Source organism: Oryctolagus cuniculus, chromosome 3 (assembly GCF_051225735.1).
Source record: "Oryctolagus cuniculus isolate XC-2025 breed Fujian yellow rabbit chromosome 3, ASM5122573v1, whole genome shotgun sequence".
NCBI lineage: Eukaryota > Metazoa > Chordata > Mammalia > Lagomorpha > Leporidae > Oryctolagus > Oryctolagus cuniculus.
In genome coordinates, this window is record NC_142869.1 from 171,785,620 (window position 1) to 171,810,849 (window position 25,230).

Below are 25,230 nucleotides of genomic sequence, written 5' to 3' on the forward strand. Positions count from 1 at the left end.
TTTCCAACTCTTGTTTAACTTTTTTTGAATAAAATAAAGCAAAATTGCTGAATGAATATTAAATATATAAGCACTTAAATATATAGATATCAATGCGTATGTATAAGGCCACACACACAGACACATATATACACACAGTTTGAAAGAAAATTTCAGGCCAGTGCCATGGCTCAACAGGCTAATCCTCCACCTAGCGGCGCCGGCACCCCGGGTTCTAGTCCCGGTCGGGGCGCTGGATTCTGTCCCGGTTGCTCCTCTTCCAGGCCAGCTCTCTGCTGTGGCCCAGGAGTGCAGTGGAGGATGGCCCAAGTCCTTGGGCCCTGCACCTCATGGGAGACCAGGAGAAGCACCTGGCTCCTGCCTTTCGATCAGTGCCGTGCGCCGGCCGTGGTGGCCATTGGAGGGTGAACCAATGGCAAAGGAAGACCTTTCTCTCTGTCTCTCTCTCACTGTCCACTCTGCCTGTCAAAAAAAAAAAAAATTTCCAACTAGTACATGTCATCCCAAAATGCTTTAGCATGTGTCTTCTAAAAACAAAACCTTTCTGCTGCATAGCTACACTAGTATTATCTGGAAGAATTAACAATAATAGCACAATGTGGACTAACATCCTGTCCATATTCAGATTCTCCCAGTTGCTGTAAAGCTTTTTTTACAACAAAAATAGTAGAACCCAAACAAGGACATTTGTTGCAATTTGTTATATTTCTGCCTCTCCCTGTCTCTCTTATTAAATAGCTATAGATTCACATGTAGTTGTATAACATGAAAAAAGAGAGGGACCAGCATTGTGGAGCAGCAGGTTAAGCCACTGCCGGCAGTACTGGCATCCCATATGAGCACTGGCTTAAGTCCTGGTTGCTCTGCTTCTGATCTAGCTCCCTGCTCTTGGGTCTGGGAAAGCAACAAAACATGACCCAAAGTACTTGGGCCTCTGCCACCCGTGTGGGAGACCTGGATGGAGCTGCAGGCTTCTGGCTTCAACCTGGTCCAGCTCTGGATGTTGTGGCCATTTGGGAAGTGAACCAACAGATGGAAGATTGCACTCTGCTTCTCCCTCTCTCTTTGTAATTCTGCCTTTCAATAAATAAATTTTTTTAAAAAGATAAACAATAGATCCCTGTCCAGTTTGCCCGGTTTCTCTCAAATGTAATGTTTGGAAAACTGTAGTAAAGTATTACATCTGAAACATTGGCATCCTCTGACATAATGCACTAATCTCATTTAGACTTGCCCAGTTTTAATATACTTGTGGGTGTGTCTTAAGTTCTATATAGTTTTCGTCACCTGTGTAGGTTCATGTATCCACTGCCATAGATAAGGGGCTGAATAGCATCAATACCAGAGGATAGCTTCCTGTTACTTTTTTTTTTAAATATTTTATTTATTTATTTTAGAGGCAGAGTTATAGACAGAGAGGGGAGAGACAGAGTGAAAGTTGTTTCATCCACTGGTTCACTCCCCAAATGGCCGCAATGGCCTGAGCTGCTTCCGGATCTCCCGTGTAGGTGCCAGGGCCCAAGCACTTGGGCTGTTTTCTACTGGTTTTCCAGGCAAAAGCAAAGAGCTGGATCAGAAATGGAGCAGCCTGGACTAGAAACCCTGTTCATATGGGATACCGGCACTGCAGGTGGAGGCTTAGCCCACTATGCCACAGTGCCAGCCCCTCCTGTTACTCTGTGATAACCATTCACATCCATCCCGTTCTCCATCCCTCATTCATCCCAAATTCCTGGCAACCACTGGTCTGTTATTTCTGAAATTTCATCATCTCTTTTTTTTTTAACTTTTATTTAATGAATATAGATTTCCAAAGTACAGCTCATGGATTATATTGGCTCCCCGTACCCCCCCCCCCATGACTTCCCTCCCACCCGCAACCCTCCCCTTTCCCGCTCTCTCTCCCCTTCCATTCTTATCAAGATTCATTTTTTTTTTTTGGACAGGCAGAGTGGACAGTGAGAGAGAGAGAGAGAAAGGTCTTCCTTTGCCGTTGGTTTACCCTCCAACGGCTGCTGCAGCCGGTGCACTGCAGCTGGCGCACGGCGCTGATCCGATGGTAGGAGCCAAGTGCTTCTCCTGGTCTCCCATGAGGTGCAGGGCCCAAGGACTTGGGCCATCCTCCACTGCACTCCCTGGCCACAGCAGAGAGCTGGCCTGGAAGAGGGGCAACCGGGACAGAATCCAGTGCCCCGACCGGGACTAGAACCCTGTGTACTGGCGCCGCAAGGCGGAGGATTAGCCTAATGAGCCGCGGCACCGGCTAGATTCATTTTCAATTTTCTTTATATACAGAAGATCAGTTTAGCATACATTAAGTAAAGATTTCAACAGCTTGCACCCACACAGAAACACAAAGTGAAAAATACTGTTTGAGTACTAGTTATAGCATTAAATCTCAATATACAGCACATTAAGGACAGAGATCTTACATGAGGAGTAAGTGCACAGTGAAACCTGTTGATGACTTTACAAATTGACACTCCTGTTGATGGCATCAGTAATCTCCCTATGTTCCAGTCATGAGTTTCCAAGGCTATGGAAGCCTTTTGAGTTCACCGACTCTTATCTTATTTAGACAAGGTCATAGTCAAAGTGGAAGTTCTCTCCTCCCTTCAGAGAAAGGTACCTCCTTCTTTGAAGACCTGTTCTTTCCACTGGGATCTCACTCACAGAGATCTTTCATTTAGGGTTTTTTTTTTTTTTTTTTTTTTTTTTTTTTTTTTTTTTTTGCCAGAGTGTCTTGGCTTTCCATGCCTGAAATACTCTCATGGGCTCTTCAGCCAGATCCGAATGCCTTTAGGGCTGATTCTGAGGCCATTCTATGAGTCTGCTGTGTATCTCGCTTCCCATGTTGGATCGTTCTCTCCCCTTGATTCTATCGGTTAGTATTAGCAGGCACTAGACTTGTTTATGTGATCCCTTTGACTCTTAGTCCTTTCATTATGATCAATTGTGAACTGAAATTGATCACTTGGACTAGTGAGATGGCATTGGTACATGCCACCTTGATGGGATTGAATTCGAATCCCCTGGTATGTTTCTAACTCTGCCATTTGGGGCAAGTCAGGTTGAGCATGTCCCAAATTGTACATCTCGTCCCACTCTTATTCCCACTCTTATATTTAACAGGGATCACATTTCAGTTAAATTTCAACACTTAAGAATAACTGTGTATTAATTACAGAATTCAACCAATAGTATTAAGTGGAACAGACAAAAAAAATACTAAGAGGGATAACGTATTAAGTTGTTCATTAACAGTCAGGGCTATGCTGATCAAGTCACCATTTCTCATAGTGTCCATTTCACTTCAACAGGTTTCCTTTTTGGTGTCCAGTCAGTTGTCACCGATCAGGGAGAATATAGGATATTTGTCCCTTTGGGACTGGCTTATTTCACTCAGCATGATGTGTTCCAGATTCCTCCATTTTGTTGCAAATGACTGGATTTCATTGTTTTTTACTGCGGTATAGTATTCTAAAGAGTACATATCCCATAATTTCTTTATCCAGTCTACTGTTGATGGGCATTTGGGTTGATTCCAGGTCTTAGCTATTGTGAATTGAGCTGCAATAAACATTAGGGTGCAGACTGCTTTTTTGTTTGCCAATTTAAATTCCTTTGGGTAAATTCCAAGGAGTGGGATGGCTGGGTCGAACGGTAGGGTTATCTTCAGGTTTCTGAGGAATCTCCAGACTGACTTCCATAGTGGCTTTACCAGTTTGCATTCCCACCAACAGTGGGTTAGTGTCCCTTTTCCCCCACATCCTTGCCAGCGTCTGTTAGTGGTAGATTTCTGTATGTGAGCCATTCTCACCGGGGTGAGGTGAAACCTCATTGTGGTTTTGATTCGCATTTCCCTGATTGCTAGTGATCTTGAACATTTTTCATGTGCCTGTTGGCCATTTGGATTTCCTCTTTTCAAAAATGTGTATTGAGGTCCTTGGCCCATCTCTTAAGTGGGTTGTTTGTTTTGTTTTTGTGGAGTTTCTTGATTTCTTTGTAGATTCTGGTTATTAACCCTTTATCAGTTGCATAGTTTGCAAATATTTTTTCCCATTCTGTCAGTTGTCTCTTCACTCTCCTGTTTCTTTTGTAGTACAGAAACTTCTCAATTTGATGTAATCCCAATAGTTGATTTTGGCTTTGACTGCCTGTGCCTCCTGGGTCTTTTCCAGAAATTCTTTGCCTGTGCCAATATCTTGAAGGGTTTCTCCAATGTTCTCTAATACCTTGATGGTGTCAGGTCATAGATTTAGGTCTTTAATCCATGTTGAGTGGATTTTTGTGTAAGGTGTAAGGTAGGGGTCTTGCTTCATGCTTCTGCACGTGGAAATCCCGTTTTCCCAGCACCATTTATTGAATAGACTGTCCTTGCTCCAGGAATTGGTTTTAGATCCTCGATCAAATATAAGTTGGCTGTAGATGTTTGGGTTGATTTCTGGTGTTTCAATTCTGTTCCATTGGTCTATCCATCTGTTTCTGTACCAGTACCATGCTGTTTTGATTACAACTGCCCTGTAGTATGTCCTGAAATCTGGTATTGTGATGCCTCCGGCTTTGTTTCTGTTGTACAAGATTGCTTTAGCTATTCGAGGTCTCTTGTGCCTACATATGAATCTCAGCATCATTTTTTCTAGATCTGAGAAGAAGGTCTTCGGTCTGAGAAGAAGGTCTTCGGTATCTTGATTGGTATTGCATTGAATCTATAAATTGCTTTTGGGAGAATGGACATTTTGATGATGTTGATTCTTCCAATCCATGAGCATGGAAGATTTTTCCATTTCTTGGTATCCTCTTCTATTTCTTTCTTTAAGATTTTGTAATTCTCATCGTAGGGATCTTTAAACATCCTTGGTTAAGTTTATTCCAAGGTATTTGATTGTTTTTGTAGCTATTCTGAATGGGATTGATCTTAGCAGTTCTTTCTCAGTCATGGCATTGCCTGTGTATACAAAGGCTGTTGATTTTTGTGCATTGATTTTATATCCTGCCACTTTGCCAAACTCCTCTATGAGTTCCAATAGTCTACTTAGAGGATCCAAAGAACTCTACTAAGAAAGAATCATATCGTCTGCAAAGAGGGATAGTTTGACTTCTTCCTTCTCAATTTGTATTCCTTTAATTTCTTTTTCTTGTCTGATGGCTCTGGCTAAGACTTCCAGAACTATGTTAAATAGCAGTGGTGAGAGTGGGCATCCCTGTCTGGTGCCAGATCTCAGTGGAAATGCTTCCAACTTTTCCCCATTCAATAGGATGCTGGCCGTGGGTTTTTCATAAATTGCTTTGATTATACTGAGGAATGTTCCTTCTATACCCAATTTGCTTAGAGTTTTCATCATGAAGGGGTGTTGAATTTTATCGAATGCATCTCTGCATTATTGTGGTGAATCACATTGATTGATTTACGAATTTCATCATCTCTTAAGACGTTTTTTGATATCATATAGAAGATCATCTTTTAAGATTGCTTTTTTTTTCAGCTATCCTAATTCCCTGGGGATTTATCCAACTGCTTGTATTAATCAGTGATTTTTTTTATTGGGCAAAATTCTATTTCCATATGTTATGCAATTTGTTTAACTGTTCACTTGTCAATAGATATCTGAGCTGATCTCAGACATTTGTGTGTAAGGTTTGTGTGAACATAAATTTTCATTTCTTTGGAATAAATACCCATGAGCATAATTGCTGGGTCCTGTGATAGGTGCACATTGTTCGTTTTTTTTTCAAGAATTATCAAGCTCTTTTCCCAATTGGCTGTATCCCCACCAGCAACATATAAATGACCCAATTTCTCTGCATTTTCACAAACATTTAATGTTGTTAGCTGTTTTTTCCATTCTGATAGTTGTGTTGTAATAGCTTATTTCGATTATTGCTTGCATTTGCCATGTGGCTTATGATGTTGAACATTTTTTTCTTTAAGAAAGGCGGGGTTACAGAGAGGCAGAACAGAGGTAGAGATCTTCTATCCGCTGGTTCATTCCTCAAATGGCTGCAATAGCTGGAGCTGGGCCAATCCAAAGCCAGGAGCCAGGAGCCAGGAGCCAGGAGCTTCCTCCAGGTCTTCCATGTGGATGCGGGGGCCCAAGGATTTGGGCCATCTTCTGCTTTCTCAGGCCACAGCAGAGAGGTGGGTCACAAGTGTTGTAACCGGAACTTGAACTGGCACCCAGGTGGGATGCTGGCTCTGCAGGCGGCGGTTTTTCCTGCTAGGCCGCAGTGCCGGCCCCATGGAACATGTTTTTCAGTGTTTATTCGTTATTTATATATCTTAGTGAAATTTCAACTCACGTCTTTTGCCCATTTCTGATGGACTGTTTGCATTTTTATTTCTAAGCTTTGAGTGTTCTGTATCTAGTCTAGAAAACAGTTTTTGTCAGATATATGGCTTACAAATATTTCCTCCTACTCTGTTGCTAGTCTTTTTATCTCCTTTCCCTGGTCTTTCACAGAACAAAGATTTGAAGTTAAATCTATCCATTTTTTTTTTTATGAGCCATGTTTTTGCCATCAAATCTAAGAGCTGTCTGCCTATTCTTAAATCTGGAATACGTTCTGCTATTTTTCTAAAAGATTTATAGCTTTACATTTAAGTTAATTGTTCCTTCTAAGTTACTTTTGTATAAGATTTGAGGTTTAAGTAAAGATTAATTTTTTTTTCTTTTGGCCTATGTTCTGTTGCTCCAGTAACCTTTGTTAAAAAAAGCTATCTTTCTGGCCGGCACCACAGCTCAATAGGCTAATCCTCCGCCTGCGGTGCTGGTGCACCGGGTTCTAGTCCCGGTCGGGGCATTGGATTCTGTCCCGGTTGCCCCTCTTCCAGGCCAGCTCTCTGCTGTGGCCAGGGAGTGCAGTGGAGGATGGCCCAAGTGCTTGGGCCCTGCACCCGCATGGAGACCAGGAGAAGCACCTGGCTCCTGGCTTTGGATCAGCGAGGTGCGCCGGCCGCGGCGGCCATTGGAGGGTGAACCAACAGCAAAAGAAGACCTTTCTCTCTCTCTCTCTCTCTCACTGTCTAACTCTGCCTGTCAAAAAAAAAAAAAAAAAAAAATTAAAAAAAAACTATCTTTCCTTCCACTGCACTGGTTTTGTATTTTATCAAAAACCACTTAAGCTTAAAAGTGTTTGTATGGGCCTATTTATGCAGTCTTGATTCTGTGTCATTTCTGTATGTTTCTATCCCTCTAAAATGCCACATGATATTTGTTACCATGGCTATATAGTAAGTCTTGAAACTGGATACAGTGATTTCTTTCATTTTATTCTTTGTCAAGATTGTTTATTCTAGGATCTGTGCCTTTCTCTATGACTTTTAGCATTTGTCTGTGTCTACAGAAACCCTTGTTGGGATTTTCATGGGAATTATATTAAACCTTTGGACCAGTGTTGGAGATACTGAGATCTGTATTATTATTGAGTATAATAATCCTCACAAACATGGTACATTACTCCATTTACTTAGATTTTTCCAATTTCTCTTACCAGCATTTCGTAGTTTTCTGAATATAACCCTTTGTTTTGTTAGTGTATGTCTTAAGTATTTAATTTTCTTTGGAATAATTGTGGAATGACACATTATTCTAAGTTTCAGTCCATGGGTTTATTATTAGCATATAGAAATGTGATTGATTTTCATGTGTTGGTTTTATGTCCTATGATGTTGCTGAATTTATTCCAAGTTTTTTTGTAGATTCATCAAGATTTTATGTAGACAATAATGTCATCTACAAATACAGATGATTTTATTTCTTCCTTTCCAGTCCATATACCTTTGCAGTACCTATTCAACTAGATTGATTTACTACTTTTTCTTAATATTGGTTAATTTTTAAGATATGGTATAGTTTTGTATTGATGAAAATACCATATTCTGAGTTTTGTTTTAGTGTGGTCTCATTTAGCCCATCCTCCACTTCTGCATTTATTAACAAACTAAAAGTCAAATCTAGAAGCTTGAGTAGATTTAGGTTAAGTATTCTTGGCAAGAATTTTTTTTTTTTAGAGATTTATTCATTATTTGAGAGGCAGAGTTACAGACAGAAAGAGGGGGAGACAGAGAGCTCTTCTATCCATTGGTTCACTTCCCAAATGGCTGCAATGGCCATAGCAGGGCCAATCCGAAGCCAGGAGCCAGGAGCTTCTTTTGGGTCTTTCAAATGTATCCAGGGGCCCAAGCACGTACGCCATCTTCCACTGCCTTCTCAGGCCATCAGCAGAGAGGTGGATTGGAAGAGAAGCAGCCAGGACAAACTGGCACCCATAAGGGATGCCAGCACTGCAGGCAGGAGTCTTCACCTACTATGCCACAGCGCCTGCCCCAAGAATATTTCTTGGGTGATACTGTTGATCTCATGTTGCATGGGTTAGGCAGCTTGCAACATGAAATCATACCACTATCAGCGATGCTAAGTTTGATCAATTGGCTAAGGCGTGGATGCCAAATCTCTCCTTTGCAAAGGTGCATCTCATTTTAGCTGATAATTTGTGGAATAGTCTGAGGATAGCCTGTTCTCCAAATAATCCTTTTCATAATGGTTTAACATGCATTAATAATCTTTGTTGGAATCGACAGTTTCATTAAGGTTTGTAAATGGTGATTTTTAATTCTTTCATTGCTTCTTCATTTATGAACTGACATTCTTTGGTAGTAGTTTCCCTTATAAAATATAATTGAACTAAGTTTTTTTTTCCTGAAAATTCATGGTGGACCCTTCCCTTCCCTTCCCTTCCCTTCCCTTCCCTTCCCCTCCCCTCCCCTCCCCTCCCCTCCCCTCCCCTCCCCTCCCCTCCCCTCCCCTCCCTTTCCTTTCCTTTCCTTTCCTTTCCTTTCCTTTCCTTTCCTTTCCTTTCCATTCCATTCCATTCCATTCCATTCCATTCCATTCCATTCCATTCCATTCCATTCCATTCCATTTTCAGGAGTATGGCTTGATAATCGCTTTCTTCCTCCTTGCTTCCCTCTTCCTCTCTCTCTCTTGTTTGACTTATTATTATTTTAAAAGTATTTATTTTTTTGAGAGAAAGACACACAGAGTGAGAGAGAGAGAGAGAGAGAGAGAGGGAGAGAGCATGAGCACATGCCTATCTGCTGGTTTGCCCCCCAAGTACCTGCAACATCTGGGAGGCCAAAGCTTGGAATGGGGAATTCACTTCAGGTTTCCCACATGGGTGGCAAGAACCCAGCTACTTGAGGGTTGACATTAGCAGGAAACTGGAATCAGGAGGTGGGATCTGGAATTGAGTCCAGGCACTCTGCTGTAGCACTTGGACACCCTAGCCTGCATCTTCAACACTAGGCTCAGTGCCTGTCCCTCACTCTCTTTGATTTGAATGTTACAGTCCTTAAAAAGGAAGCAGCTTCCTTGCTCCCTTTACATATGTTATGCTTCCAGAGATTTTATTATTTTCTCTCTTCCTATATAATTGCAAACATTTAGAGTGAAGCCTAAATCCTGTATCATATAGAAATTCAGACACATCCAGGGGTGTGGATAGCTTTGACAGAGCTGTGCTGCTTAAAGAATTTAGGAATATGGGAAGAATAAAAAGTGCCCTGACAGCCAAGACTGATTGGATGTGGTGTAGGGGAGAATCCCGGGATTGTGCCCATGTGAGATGTGGACTGACCTCTCAAATCAAAGAGCCAGACATGTGAGCTCTGGGGCTGGGATTTGGCCCAGCAGTTAAGATGGTGCTTGTGGGGCCGGCATTGTGATGTAGCAGGTTAAGCTGCTGCCTGCAGTGGCTGGCATCCTGTACGGGTACCAGTTCAAGTCCTGGCTACTCCACTTCCAATCCAACTGCCTGCTAATGTACCTGGGAAAGCAGTGGAGGATGGCCCATGTGCTTGGGCCCCTGTACCCACATTGGGGACCTGGAAGAAGTTCCTGGCTCCTGGCTTCAGCTTGACCCAGCCACAGCTGGTGTGGCCATTTGGGGAGTGAACCAGCAAATGGTTTTGTCTTTCTTTCTCTATTTCTCTGTAACTCTGCCTTTAAAGTAAATAAAATAAATCTTTTAAAAAACATGCTGCCTGGGGCATCTGTATCCCATATCAGAGTGCTGGCTTGAATTCCAGCTCTGCTTCTGACTCCAGTTTCCTCCTCATGTGCACCCTGAGAGGCAGCAGGTGGTGGCTCAGGTCCTTGGGTTCCTGCCAGCCACATGGAGACACAGGCTGAGTTCTAGGTTTCTGGATGTTGCAGGTATTTGGAGAGTGAACAAGCAGAAGGAAGACCTTTCTTAATTTCTGCCCTTCAACTAAGTTAAGTAAGCTATATGTATGGTTATTGTGGGCAGGCCACTGAGGAACAGGGTAAAGAAAACCTTGTACATACTTGACATTGGACTCCCTCTTGCATTCCATTTCATAGGAACTTTCTTTGAGACAATGAACGTTTATTGAGAGCCAGATAAGCCCTGGATATATGGTAGCAAAGACGTTATCTTGTATGTTCAGGGGCTCACAGTCTGTGGGAGAGACAGTCTTTAGGTATGCACCGGTATTGACAGGAGGCTGTGGGAGAGAGCAGAAGGGGGACATCTGGCCAGACTACGTGTGTAGAGGTATATGGCTGTGAGTATGTGCATGTGCACGTCACAGAAGATTACTAGAAGAGCTGGGTCCTGTTCACTGAGAGTTTTCATCATTTTATGGGGTTGGTGTGGAGCGTCTTTTATTTACTCTGAAAATCTTAAGGGTGCATGCTGGAAACCCAGGCCACACTCACTGAGTGGATCTTTGTATGTCCACCAAGCATTGTGTGAGGCCCCCCTTCTTTCCTGAGGATTTATTTCTCTGCATCAGGGACTGGGTATGAATATTTTATCCTGGTCAGTGTATACTTAAGTCAGGTGACATCAACATCACCCTGGAGAGATGTGCCCAAGGAGTTTGTGGCTCCTTAACAAGCACCTCTCCCTACAGCCTGGGGTGCTCGCTGCATTTGCTTTTCATGGTAGGTTGCATGGTGCTGCTTCATTGCCCCTGATTTCACATCAGTACTCACAGGCTTGTAATAATTCCTGTTGTCAGCCAGTATCACATCTTCTGGTACATGGTTATCGCTGCAAGCTCTTTGAGAGCATCCGTCACCAAATGAGCAGTTCCTATACCCTTTCTGTTTTCTCTGTTTTAATGCATACAGGCACTGCACACAGTCTATAATAACATCTCTTGTACAGCTATTCTGAAAAGCAGTAGAAGAGGAGGTGTGGGCATTCAGGGGAGACCTGTGGAATTTGGACGTCATCTGCAGATGGATAAACTCTTTCCTGTCCACTCCACCGGCCTAAACACACATACACACGCATGGAATCTGTGCCTTAATTGTCCAACATCCTTCACACAGAAACAGCTCAAAGCACACTAGAGTAGACAGGTTTTTCACACATGAAACATAAGTATTTCCATTAAATTCAACCCACCTTTCTTTATTTCTTTTCTTTTTTTTTTTGACAGGCAGAGTGGACAGTGAGAGAGAGAGAGAGACAGAGAGAAAGGTCTTCCTTTTGCCGTTGGTTCACCCTCCATTGGCTGCCGCTGCGGCCGCACACTGCGCTGATCCGATGGCAGGAGCCAGGTACTTATCCTGGTCTCCCATGGGGTGCAGGGCCCAAGCACTTGGGCCATCCTCCACTGCACTCCCTGGCCACAGCAGAGAGCTGGCCTGGAACAGGGGCAACCGGGACAGAATCCGGCGCCCCGACCGGGACTAGAACCTGGTGTGCCGGCGCCGCAAGGCGGAGGATTAGCCTAGTGAGCCACAGCGCCGGCCAATCCACCTTTCTTGTATGTTGCTACAGGAAGGATATTTCCAAGTAAGAATGGCTAATAAGGTGTGCTGTTCCCTAAGGAAACCTCCAATTTGGAGGGGAGCAGGTAAATACCTAGTGATCTACCTGGCAAAACAGCTGAATCGATTCAGCTAACTTTGAGGGTGAGGAATTACAGTACTATTTGTAGGCAAGTCCTTGGAGCAGAGGAGATGTGGCATTCACCTTTCAGGAGAGAGGATGGGATTCCCCGGGCTTTCTGGGCTCCGGAGGGATGGTGGAGCAAAGAGATCTAGACCAGGAGGGACAAGGTATCACTGCAGGAACCCTGAAGCCATGGGGGCTGGAGCCAGGTGAGCAGGGAGGATCCCATGACACACATGACAAGGACCAGTGCAAAGCAGTGTTCCTTGCATGGTTGTTGGAGGTTGTTAGCAAACAGCAGGTCAGGCAGAGACATCCAGAGAGGCTGTAATACTGACGTGGGCGGGAAGCTGTGATATGCAGTCTGTGTTCTAATACAGCAGGGGCTTCTGACTTCCTACAATGCCAGGGAATGGGCAGCTTAGTGTTCTAGGCAAAACAGTGGCGTGGCTACATTTGACCAACAAGGGTCAGTAATAGAGCAGGAGCTATTCCCTGCACTCTGCTGACAGCTCAGAGAGCAGGGCAACCCACCAAGAAGTGCTTAGCTCAGTAGTAACCCAAGAAAAATGGCCTCTTGACACCGTATTATTCTGTCAAGAGAGGAAATAAATCCGCCTGCCACGCTGCTGTTGTGAATCTGTGTAAAAGTCTGGGAGGGGAGGCTCAGTGTCATCAAACCTCAATACAATTACTTTAACGTATTGGCTGGAGTTTTACCACAAATTACCTCTTCCTTAGATTTATGGGCTTTGGAGAACTGCGGGAACGGATATTGAACATTGGAAAAGAACCTCGTCTTGATGAAGACGTGCTGATGCAGGATGTTTCTTTCCCTCTAGCTCAATGGAGACTTTCTCTTCCTCCGAATCATGTAAGTGTTAATAATTCAGTTGCTTTGTCTTTCGTTTCCCATTTCCGTGAGGCTTGCACAGTCCTGGGGAGCTGTATGCCTGATGCATGACTCCTAGTCCTGCCCCTTTGGCTTGTGAGTGGTGCAGACTCCAGCAATCTGATAGGGTTTAGGGAGGAACAGAACAAGCCAGGGGAGAGTGAGCTCCTCCTCCCTCAGAGCCCAGGAAGGTGGTGGCAAGGAAGAGGGGAGGAAAAGTGTGGTAAAGCGACTCATACATCTAAAAACAAAAATGTAAATGAATGGTGTGCAAACAATTAGAGTCATGTGATTTGAAACTCTCTTCACTTGAAGTAGTAGATAGAATTGTTTCTGAAATGCCAGTTTCTGGTTAACAAGAGAAGCAATTGTACAAGCAGATTTCAGGCAAAGAATATCACCCTAATGTGGTCCTACTAGCCACCATGTTTTGTGGAAACAATGATATTTTAAAGAAATTCCAATACGCAGGTTACATCTGTATTGCAGATGAGTGCCTAGGCACAGACACTTCTTTTATTGATTTAGTTTTTTGGAGTTTGTAGGAGGGCAGTGTGATTCACCTACTCTGCCATTGGTGATAATTTTGTTGGATTGTAAGTGCACAAACTCAAGCCATGTGAAATGTACAGAGTGCTATTAATGAACTTATGTTTTGCTCGTGGAAAAGTTCCCTGCCTCTGCCCTTTAATAAATACATACACACATACATACATAAATGGAAGGAGAAGAATCCTTAATCCAACTGTTTTGTTTTTGGAAGCAACTGTATTTCATCCACTAATTAATAAAGTTTTATTAATGAAGGTTGCACATCAACCAAACAGAAGTGCTTGACGAAGCTACCTACTGCAAGGCTAGTTCACAAGTGTACCTACCGGTAAGGCTGGTTTATGGGTATCACTCTGGTGAGAGTGGTTTAGAAAATAGGAGCATTGGAACCAAGCTAGGGTAGGAGACTCACCCACTAGGAGTCCAGTGATATTTCATTGAGAAATAAGAATCAGTTCACAAAATGAGGAATGATCTTAGTAAGCCATTGAGAGCTTGATGAGCTAATATATTCAGAACCCAAGAGGAGAGAAGCGAGAAATGCTGTGGAATAAAGTGAATAACAGAGGGAACGAGAGCCCTGGGGCTCTGTCCTTAACTAGGTTACCATTCTGTCCACAGGATGATAACGGGTATCTATGAGCTATTTTTGATAACTTGTAAAATCTATGAAAACAAATACATTTATTCACAATAATGTCATGCAGACTACAATGTTAAGTTTCTTTGCTTTTGGCAGGGATTATATCAATGTATTATTATAAATTTATCTCTATTTTCCAGAATTCCAATTATTAGAAGCTGTATTTATTAAATGAATAAAATGAGAAAATGAATTATTACCTAATATGTGCATTTTTGTAGACAAACTCTTGCAAATCATGAGGCCTGTGGGAAGAAATGATAAGACTTCAGTGGTGGAATAGTTGATAATTACTACCCTGGAGCAGAGAGACCCTATCTGATAGGCTTCATGTGCTTTCACTCTACCAGGGGTCTCGGCTTTGCTCAGTAATTATACAGCTTTAATCTTTGCTCTTGTCAGGAGAAAAATGTGTCTTAGGCTTTCTGAAAGGAGACACATCTGAGCTAAACAAATACAGGAAAAGTCAGCTTGGTAGGGAGCCCAAGGTAAGTGATATTTGTCACTCCTCAGTGAGTGAAACTAATTTCACAAGGGAAATTCTTTTCTAAGATTCAAGGGCTTACTTCTTACTGTTTAGACTACAAGATGAATGGTTAGGCAATTGCCCTTGACTTTCAGGAAGGCAAGGGCTGGGATATGGGTCATCATGAGGCCCAACTGGGCTATTGGCCAACTTCAGCTTAGAAGAGCAAGCTTCTACTTGGAGAAGTGTCCTTTCTGTTTTCCTACCAAGGACAGAATACAGTATTAGAAAAATACAGTGATATTTCAGGAAAAACTTGTTGCTACCTCAAACTAAATGTTTTTAATGTATGCTTGTGTATCAGAGATTTAACCACATAAATGCTTGATGATGAGGTCTTTAAGGATATTCATTTCATTTGAAAGTTAGTGATGGTTGGCGTTTAGTTCTTTCTAGTTGTGACTGCAGAAAAAGCATGGATAATCTTCACTGGGTCCCCCAAAGAGCTTAAGAAAGAGACGGAAGGAATCAGAAAGAGCGAAGCCTACATCCTGATGGCCTTGCTGCTTGTCCAGAGGGGCGCTGTGTGTCTCTGATGGAGGCTGTGGGAAGGTAGGCTCCATTACCGTGGGCGCGAGGGGATGCGGCTTAGAAAGACAAGTTGCTCCGAAAGCTTCTGCTTCAAGCTCTTGGCTCTTCTTAGTAAGAAGTCAAGCAGCAGTCAGCCTTCCTCAGTACCCTTTTCCCTGTAGCGGCTTCCACTTGCAGTCAGGAGACTGTCGTGGCTGCGTGGCAGTGGCCACAGTGGCCTCAGCTGACTGCCCTGCCCCGCCCCACTGAAGCTCAGAGCTCTTGTGGGCGTTCTCTGCATGGCGCTGTTGTAAGTCACCTAATTACCAAATTCCAGTTTTTGAGCATGATTCTGCTAATAACTTCTAGCTGTTTCTTTTTCTTTTAACAGGCTTTTTCTTTTTTAAAATTCAGACTATTTGGCCCTTATAGAAGAATATTTAAAAGCAGTCACGGGTTGGTTTCTTTACTAAGGATCCTACCGTCTTTAGATAAGGGAAGCTTGTCACCTCTGAGATAATTCTGACATCCCTTTCCCGCTTCATGGGACTGCAGGGCAGCATGATTTACTGTATCGGGGAGGGTGCGTCGGATGCAATGCCATTCAGTTATCAGGAAAAAACCCACACGGATTAAGCGCTAAGCAAAAAACTGTCAAAGAAAACTCACAGATCTGATGAGAGCTAAGTATTCTAGAAGCAGAGAGGGGAGGGTGTAAGAAAACAACTTTTTTTTTTTATCCTCAGGTTTCAGACTTTATGTGAGTTCCACTCTTCATTTTTCCATCCCCTCCAAAGCCAGGCTAGCCTTTGAACAGTACTTTAATTAAGCCTGTTCTGAGAAACATCTGAGTCTCTCTATTCCATTTTCTTTGAGCAAACCTTTGGGGAACACAGTTATTGAGTGCTATGTATTCCTTTTGTTGTCTAACTATGGCAGAAAGGTGTTTTATCCATCTGCTCAGGGTCCCTCTTCAACTGGAAGCTATTCAACCTTGCCCCAGGGAACTCGACCTCTGCGTTACGGTGACAATGCTAAGTACCTCTGCACATACAGGACTTAACCTGTGTGCTGTCTTTTAATCCAAAGATAGATACTGTAAACCAACAATTCGATGGTGTTAGTTTAAAATCTTTTATTTGGTATTCAACTCAGTGTGTATTTCTTATGGAACAGCAAACATGTGGGGTTATGTGACAAAGATCCCAGATCTAAAAAAATTAATTTTAGTACTTTATGCACCTGTAATATCTTGAATATTGTTTCAGCATCTCCAAGTTTTATTACAAGCATGTGCATAATCTAAGGGAAACAATTAAAAAGACATTCCCGAACATTTTCTACCTTTGTGCACATGCATAATTTAACAGCTATTTATCCCATCCAAGGAAGTGAAACCTTAGGGTTATGTAATTGGTTTGCTGACTTTTGATGGGGAAGAGGAAGAATCCAACAAGCTGAATGGAAGGCAAGTTCAGTCTCTAGGGCAGTATGATAATCTTCATCATTATCATCTCAGAAAAAATGTAGCATAAGGAAAGGAGTTTCAAGACAGAATAAAAATAATGAGTACTAAGCTGGAAAAGGAAGCTATGGAAAATGGAAATGGTGGTGATTGGTTTGTGTTGGAAGAGTGAGCAAGAGCGAATGATGCACCAAGAAGAGTTTCAGTTGCATGGAAGTGGAACTGAATGGATGGCGTAAGGGCTTGCCCTGTGGTAGGGGAGATTGTGGTCGGATATGATGATGATCTTCACGACAGTAAAGGGATCAGGCACTGAGGTGCAATGAGCAGGGAGGCTACTCATTTTCTTTCTCTGTTGACCTTCAAGAGACAATTATTTGTTCTGAATTGTTTACTTACATGAGGCAGAGGTATGGATGAATGATTTACGGAAGTCTGTTGATGTGTAAAAATTTCTCTGATAGTTCATTAAATATTGTTTTCTGCTGAGATGCGTGATTAGGCAAAGGCAGCTAAAGTTTATCTTGGCTGGCAGTATTACCATGCCCGCAAGTCTTCCACGGGGTAAACCTCAGAGTCAGTCTTTGACTTTTGCTTCTCCCTCGCCACACTGGCATCTGATACAAATGGCTTCAGCACTGAAAATGCCGGGCAAGCGTCATGCACTATGTCAGGTTCTGCTTCCGGTGGCCAAATTCTAACTGTGGCAGCAGACATTTAGGAAAGCCATGATTGGTCATCCACTAGATACAATGTAAATTAAACAAAGAAGCTTGCTTAAGCTAACTACAGAGGGAGAGCACAGCTTTATTTATTTGAGAGGCAGATACACACACACACACACACACAGGTAGGTAGGGAGGAAGGTAGATAGATCCTATTTGCTGGTTTACCCCTGGAATGCCTGCAGCAGCTGGGACTGAGTCAGGCCAGGCTGAAACCAGGAGTCAGTAACTTAGTCCACCTCTCCCATGTTGTTGCCAGGGACCAAATTAGTTTGAGTCTTCACTCCTGCCGCTGAGGGCAGGCATTAGGAAGCAAAAATTAGGAGCAAAGCCAGCAGTTGAACCAAGATACTGTGTCTCAGATGGGACGTGGGTATCCTAAGTGGCTTCTTAACCATTAGACCACATGCCCATCCTGAGAGCACAACTTAAAGCCATATTCTTTGTAATCCAGATTTCCCTGCTTTGAATATGTCCTGCAGTGAGAAAAAGCTAAAAGACATTGCTTGTTAAAATTCCTAAACTTTGGGAAAGTTGTTAACTTGTCTGACCTCCATGTTCCTGTTACTTTGGGGCCTGGTTCCTTTTTATCTAGGTTATGCAGGAGCTCTAAGATAGCTCAGGTTTCTAATCACATGGGGTCTAGCTAAATTTTAAATTGAAGAACTTTGTCTTCATGCACCTTATGGTCCTGTTTACCACAAGAGAAGATCCACTTCTAAGAAAGAGGTCTCAAGGCGTTGGTTTTATTTGTGCATTTTACCCTGATTATGCCCATGGCCACAGGACCAGTTGGCATCACTCCCTAGTCATTGCATCAGCCAAAGAAAATGTGTTTAAGAATACAGCTTGAACTGACTTTTCTGAAAAGGGCTGTGCTGTGACTCCTGTTCCCTCTATCACTCATGAAACTTGGGGTCATCTAGACAAGGGATGGCAAATCTCTTGTTCAGCTGGCCCTCCATATCCTTGCATTCTGTATCCACAGATGCAAATGATCCTGATAGAAAAATTTCAAAAAGAACCTTGTGTCTCTACTGAACATGTGCTGACTTTTTCCCCCATGTCATGGCTTGCTAAACAGTACAGTCTAGAAACTATTTATATAACATTTATATTGTGTTAGTTATAAATAATCTAGAGGAGATTTAAAGTATACAAGAAGATGTGTGCAAGTTGTATGCAAATATTATGCCATTTCATGTAACAGACTTAAGCATCTGCCAATCTGGTATTTGAGGAGTCCTGGAACTAGTCCCCCATGTGTACTGAGGGATGACTGTATTTATAATCTGTCTCCAATGGATTGGACTTGGTTTCTTGAAAAGCAGCGAAGTGAAAGCCTCTGAGACTATATGAGCTCATGTCTGCCTTGGTCAGGAGGGGAAGGAAAGCTTTTGTGTCTCGCGTCTGTCGGACCCAAGGAACTCGAGTTCTCCTTTTGTAGAGAAGACATCTACAAGCTGTAGGTGGCTGTGTTGGCCAATAAAGGGTGCTGGGAGATCTGGTAGAGATAAGAATACCACCCCCCAAAATTCTGTTGCATAAAATGCAGAGCCTCCTTATTCCAGAGATAATGAAAAACAGGATTTTTCATCAATCTATTAGTTGCTGTATGAAGAAAAGAAAAAAAAAAAAACCTTTTCATCTGTCAGCTGTATAGAAACCCACTGGTTATTATAAGCGAATGTATATACACATTCAATTCTTTCTCTTCTCTTCCCTCTCTACTGTAGAATGTAAGACTGTTAGCCTGCCTGTCTTGAGAGTAGGGATTGGGAACCAGGAGCCAATCACTTTGTATTCCAGTTAGCATCATCACAGGACCTGATTTCATAGCACTTCACTGTGAAAAATCCAATTCAGGGCAAACAGCAAATGGACCCCTTTGGAGTCTTAGGAGTCCAGAGCTCAGGAGCCCTCTGCAAGCATAAAGTTTCTGAGAAGACTGGTGTTTTATCTTAAAATTCACTGACCTCTATATTCATTTCATAACATATCCAAGTGTGTTTTCATGTACCTCGTTAGTATTAGATGTGATTGGTGATTCAGGAACACCACAAATACTATTATCTGACACTTACGTATCCCATTCATACTGATACTTGGCTGCTACATTCATCAGGATTCCCAATGTAAACAGAGCCAGCAATATATACATAATATATTTTCTATTTTATTTATTGTGATTATGCAGACTGTGAAGTTTCACTGTTGCCTGTCTCCAAGCAAGAGACCCAGTAAAGCTGTTGGTTATGATTCAGTTTGCAAACAGTCTTCTCAGGAATATAGTTAGTTGTCACAAGCATATGCTACATTTTATGTTTTGTATATACACAGAGAAAAATCCAACACTTCCAAGCTCTCCAAAATTCATAAAGCAGATTATCTTGAAATTCTTAAAAAAATCACTTTAATTGTGTGTGCTTGCTTAAACAATGAATAGGAATGTTAGTATTCTCAGATATGCTTATTTGAAAGTGTGGTACAGTGGTGTTCCTAAAATCACTGTGCATGGAGAAGGAGATCAATTCATGGAGTCGTGGCAGGGGGAGGTTTGGAAGTTTGGGAAATGACCCAATTACTAAGATACTGCTGTACTCCTGCAAATAGCTAGTCCCAAGTTTGGTCAAAAGTGCTAAGAAAATACAATGACCGTCTTGAGAACTGGCCTCAGCATCCAGACTATAATGTTCTTAGAAACAGCACAACACAAAAGTAGCAGAAATATTTACCTGTAATTTTTCTTAACTTTTATTTAATAAATATAAATTTCCAAAGTATAGCTTTTGGATTACGGTGGCTTTTTCCCCCATAACCTCCCTCCCACCTGCAACCATCCCATCTCCCACTCCCTCTCCCATCCCGTTCACATCAAGATTCATTTTCAATTATCTTTATATACAGAAGATCAATTTAGTATATATTAAGTAAAGATTTCATCAGTTTGCCCCACACAGAAACACAAAGTGTGAAGTACTGTTCGATTACTAGTTATACCATTGATTCACATAGTACAACACATTAAGGACAGAGATCCTACATGAGGAGTAAGTGCACAGTGACTCCTGTTGTTGATTTAATTGACACTCTTATTTATGGCGTCAGTAATCACCCTAGGTTCTTGTCATGAGTTGCCAAGGCTATGGAAGCCTTTTGAGTTCGCCAACTCCGATCTTATTTAGACAAAGTCATAGTCAGAGTGGAAGTTCTTTCCTCGCTTCAGAGAAGGGTACCTCTTTCTTTGATGGCCCGTTCTTTCCACTGGGATCTCACTCACAGAGATCTTTCTGTAATTTTTTTAATTAAAACATTTATTTTATATTTTTGCTTTTTTACTTCTTTGGTTTTAAAAAGATTTATTTATTTATTTATTTGGAAGGCAGGGTTACAGAGAAGCAGAGGCAGAGAGAAAGAGAATCTTCATCCACAAATGACCAGAGCGTCCAGAGCTGGGCCAGTCTGAAGCTAGCAGCCAGGAGTTTCTTCCTGGTCTCCCACATGGGTACAGGGACCCAAGGACCTGGACCATCTTTTTCTGCTTCCCCAGGTGCATTAGCAGGGACCTGGATCAGAATTGGAACAGCCAGGGCTCAAACTGGCACCCATTTGAGATTCAGGCACGGCAGGTGATGGCTTTACCTGCCATGCCACAGCGCCAGCCCCTTTACTTCTTTATTATTTTGGTTACCTGCTTATCAGGTTGAGCACCTTACAAGTACATATAGTAAGAATTTGTTCACTGATTCTGGGCTTCTCTAAAAAATATTTTGATTTAAAAAATTAATTTATTAATTATATTTCGAAAGCAGAATGAGACAAATAGAAATCTCCCATTCATTGGTTTACTCTCTGAATGCCTCTAACATCTGGGGATGTGCCAGGCCACAATCCAAGAGCTAGGAACTAGTCAGGGTCTTCCACGTGGGTGGGTCACCATCTGCTGCCTCCTTAGGTACATGTTGGCAGGAAGCTGGAATCGGGAGTGCAGCTGAGATGTGAACCCAGGGAGTCTGATATGAGATATTGGTGTTCTAAGAAGTGTCTTAACTTGTGCTTCAAATGCTCATCCCTCAAAGTATTTTAAAGTGTCTGTTTATTGCTTGTGTTTTCTTTAACAATTGAGCTTATGAAACAGACTGCCTCTAAGATGGGAAAAAGTATATGTATAATGTATGCTTTTTTTGATTTATTTTTTCTTTGTTTTATTTTATTAGTTAAATATATTTTTAAAAGATAAATTTATTTATTTGAAGGGACAGAGAGAGAGAGAGAGAGACGGAGAGAGAGAGAGAGATGGAGAGAGATCTTCCATATCTGGTTTACTCCCCACATACCTAAAAACAGCCCATGCTGAACCAGGTGAAGCCAGGAGCCAGGAACTCTGTTCAGGTTTCCCACATGGGTGGCAGAGACCAAAGTGCTTGAGGCATTACGTGCTCCCTCCAAGGTGCGTTAGCAGGAAGTTAGATTGGAAACAGAGGCAGGACTGGATACTACGTACTCTGAGACAAGATGCAGGCTCCCAAGCAGTGGCTTTCCAGGGTTTCCCATAACAGCTGCCCAAGAATTGAGTTTTTAGAATGAAGAATCCCTGGTTTGAATAGTTGCTTTATTGTCTGTTATAGACAGAAAGTTTCACTTGATCTGTCTGCCTTGAATACCTTTCATTTTGGAGAATTCGTATTTAAGTTGTTATCTTCGGGGCTGGTGTTATAAACTGTAAAACCCGACCTTGATAATTTGTTTACCCATCTGATAGTAAGATTAAGTACTTTGATTATGACTTAATTTCTACTGGTCTAGAGTTAAACTTTCAGGATATTCAGGCCAGAAATAGGACAGATTTCTGTGTGCTCTTTGCCAGGAGAAGGGTGCTTACTTTGTCCTTTGTATAAAGCCCCGAGCCTTCTAAGCTAGGAAGCTCCAGCTTAGACCTCAGCCCCTTCTGCTCTGTATTTTCCTTACATTAAGAAATAACCCTGGTTTCTTCCCTCCTGGTTTCTCAGTCCTCTACTGCTGGAATTTCTTTTCTTCCTTGCAAAGTTTGAGCTGTGCCATGGCAGACCTTTCTGCTTTAGTTTAAACACAAATAGGTTTTTTAGGAGTCCAGATACTTGTGTTTGCCTTGACCCCTGATTTTCCATGTTGGGACCACCCAATGCTGTTTTAAAAATAGAGGTAATTGTCCACTATATTGTTTAATTATGATTTTTCTTTCTTCTTAAGCACACTTAGCAAATTTTGTCTTTTTTTTTAAACATTTTTTTTTTATTTGACAGATAGAGTTCCAGACAGACAGAGAGAGAAAGGTCTTCCTTCCGTTGGTTCAACCCTGAAATGGCTGCAACGGATGGAGCTACGCTGATCCGAAGCCAGGAGCCAGGTGCTTCCTCCTGGTCTCCCATGCGGGTGCAGGGGCCCAAGCACCTGGGCCATCCTCCACTGCCCTCCCAGGCCACAGCAGAGAGCTGGACTGGAAGAGGAGAAACTGGGACTAGAACCAGTATGCTTATGGAATGCCGGTGCTGCAGGCAGAGGATTAACGTAGTGCCGCACAGTGCCGGCCCTAGGAAGAGTAATATTTAGAAGCATATAAAGCTGTCATGAATTTATTTCCTTCAAAAGCTGTAACTTGGATGCTTTTTTTTTTTTTTTTTTTTTTGCAATGACATGGCGAAGGCCTAGTGGTTCTGTGGAAAATCTAGAGATACTTAAGAGATTTTATCACATGGCTGATAAACTGCAGGACTTTTGCAGTTTCCTGGTGTATTTGTTAAGGCAGTCATGGAGTGGTTGTAATTTCATGAGACACATGGAAGGCTGTAGAGAAGAGACACCAAATGAGAACCCCAGGGCATTTTTGCACCAGAGCAGAAATTTACAAATTCTGTAAGTTACTTCTTTGAAATCATTTCTCAAAAACAGAAGTGGTTTCAGAGTTGTGCCCAGGAGCCCACGCCAGGTATTATCCTATTCAGTAGTGCCTAAGTGTGGGTGTAGTTATCACTACTGAAGAGTAGCTCCTAGCAGTTCTTAAGAGCGAGAATTTTCGGCCTGTGCCGCGGCTCACTAGGCTAATCCTCTGCCTGCGGCGCTGGCACCCCGGGTTCTAGTCCTGGTTGGGGTACCAGATTCTGTCCCGGTTGCCCCTCTTCCAGTCCAGCTCTCTGCTGTGGCCTGGGAGTGCAGTGGATGATGGCCCAGGTGCTTGGGCCCTGCACCCGCATGGGAGACCAGGAGAAGTACCTGGCTCCTGGCTCCGGATGGGTGCAGTGTGCTGGCCACAATACACCCACCGTAGTGGTAACTTGGGGGGTGAACCAACGGAAAAAGGAAGACCTTTCTCTCTGTCTTACTGTCTAACTCTGCCTGTCCAAAAAAAAAAAAAAAAACAAAAAAAAAACCCAAGAATTTTCCTTTGTGACAACATATAGGCTACATATGGGCTAGGAAAATGCAGTGTGATATAATGTATATACATATATGTGTGTGTGTATATATGACCTTTAAAAACTATTGTTTATGACTGATAATGCAGTTGGATCGTGGAGAGAAATGCCACCGAAATGAACAATTTAAGCATATGCACGTCATCATCCTAACAATACAAGTGCACTTGCTCTATGGTTGTTTGCTTATAAAGAAACTACAGCTAATACATGGTCCTTACCATCTGAGATTCTGGTAGAGGGAAGGTATGTTCTATTTTTCTTTTATAAGTCACGAGAAAGGATTTTGATTTTTTTAGTTTGCCTTTTAAATACTGATTAAAAAGCAAAATAAAAACTCCTAAAGATATTATCTATATCTTTGTAAAAATATGCCTCATATAGTCTAGAAATTATGTTAAAGGGGCTGTTATTGTGGCACAGCGGGCTAAGCCACTACCTACAGCACTGGCATCCCATATGGGTGCTGGTTTGTGTGCCGGCTGCTCCACTTTTGATCCATCTCCCTGCTAATGTGCCTGGGAAAGCAGCGAATGGTGCCTGAAGAGGTTGGACCCCTGTATCCATGTGGAAGATGCAAGAAGCTTCTGGCTCCTGGCCTTGGCCAGTTAGGGAGTGAACCAGTGGATGGAAGACCTTTCTCTGTCTCCTTCTCTCTCTGTAGCCCTGCCTTTCAAATAATGGTTCATATTTTCTGAAGATTTATTTATTTGAAAGGCAGAGTTATATATAGAGAAGGAGAGACACAGAGGTCTTCCATCTGCTGGTTCACTCCCTAAATGGCTGCAATGGCCAGGAATGGGCCAGGCTGAAGCCAGGAGCGAGGAACTTCATCTGGGTCTCCCACACAGGGTTCAGGGGCCCAAGTACCTGGCCATCTTTCTCTGCTTTCCCAGGAGCATTAGCAGGAAGCCGGATCAGAGTGGAGCAGCCGGGATTCAAACCGGTGCCCATATGGCATATCAGTGTCACAAGCAACAGCTTAACCCCTTTGTCACAACGATGGCCCAAAATAGATACAATTTTTTTAAAGAAATTATGTTATAGCACAAATTTCTGAGTTAGAAGTTCCTCATCTGAGATTCATGGAAAAATTTAGGGGAGGCTTTACTTTGAAATATACCTTTGAAAAAGTTATGTTATGTCCAATTATGTGCTTTTTCTCAAAACTGTAATCATATAATCTGAGATATTACTACATTATTGTTATTTTCATTGTGTGATGATATAAAAAGACATATCAAAGGAAGTAAGTCCTTCCATTTTGATTATGAATATTATTTTCGCATTGTTAGAATAAACTTTAACACTTTGATTTGCTGCATCTTAAGTTTTAAATTAACAAACAAGAAAAATCAAGGTCATAGAAATATCTTGATTATTTCATATGCCCTGAAAATAATGAATTTATTTTAGTGTGGAGTTGAGGAGGAAGATGGAAGTAAGCTTTTTCAGATGTTGACTTCCAATGGCCATCTGTCTTCTATTATATTGGCTGCCTGTTAAATTTGAAAAAAGACGAACAAACCCTACACTT

General features: G+C 42.2%; 1 protein-coding gene across 14 annotated transcripts in view; it reads left to right on the forward strand.

Annotated features, from left to right (window-relative positions):
• LOC149127601 (uncharacterized) overlaps positions 1 to 25,230 on the forward strand; it is a 390,111-nt gene that overhangs the window by 169,647 nt on the left and 195,234 nt on the right. For 8 of the 14 annotated variants that reach the window (XR_016231099.1, XR_016231098.1, XM_089328657.1 and 5 more), the window contains one exon: positions 12,670 to 12,802. Coding sequence is in view for 6 of the 14 variants with exons in the window: in XM_089328657.1 (XP_089184783.1) it covers positions 12,670 to 12,802 (133 nt within the window). In the remaining 8 variants the exon portion in view is untranslated. Of the gene's footprint in view, positions 1 to 12,669; positions 12,803 to 14,927; positions 15,094 to 25,230 lie in introns of all 14 variants that reach the window. The other 6 variants (XR_016231093.1, XR_016231095.1, XR_016231094.1 and 3 more) reach the window with 1 other exon arrangement.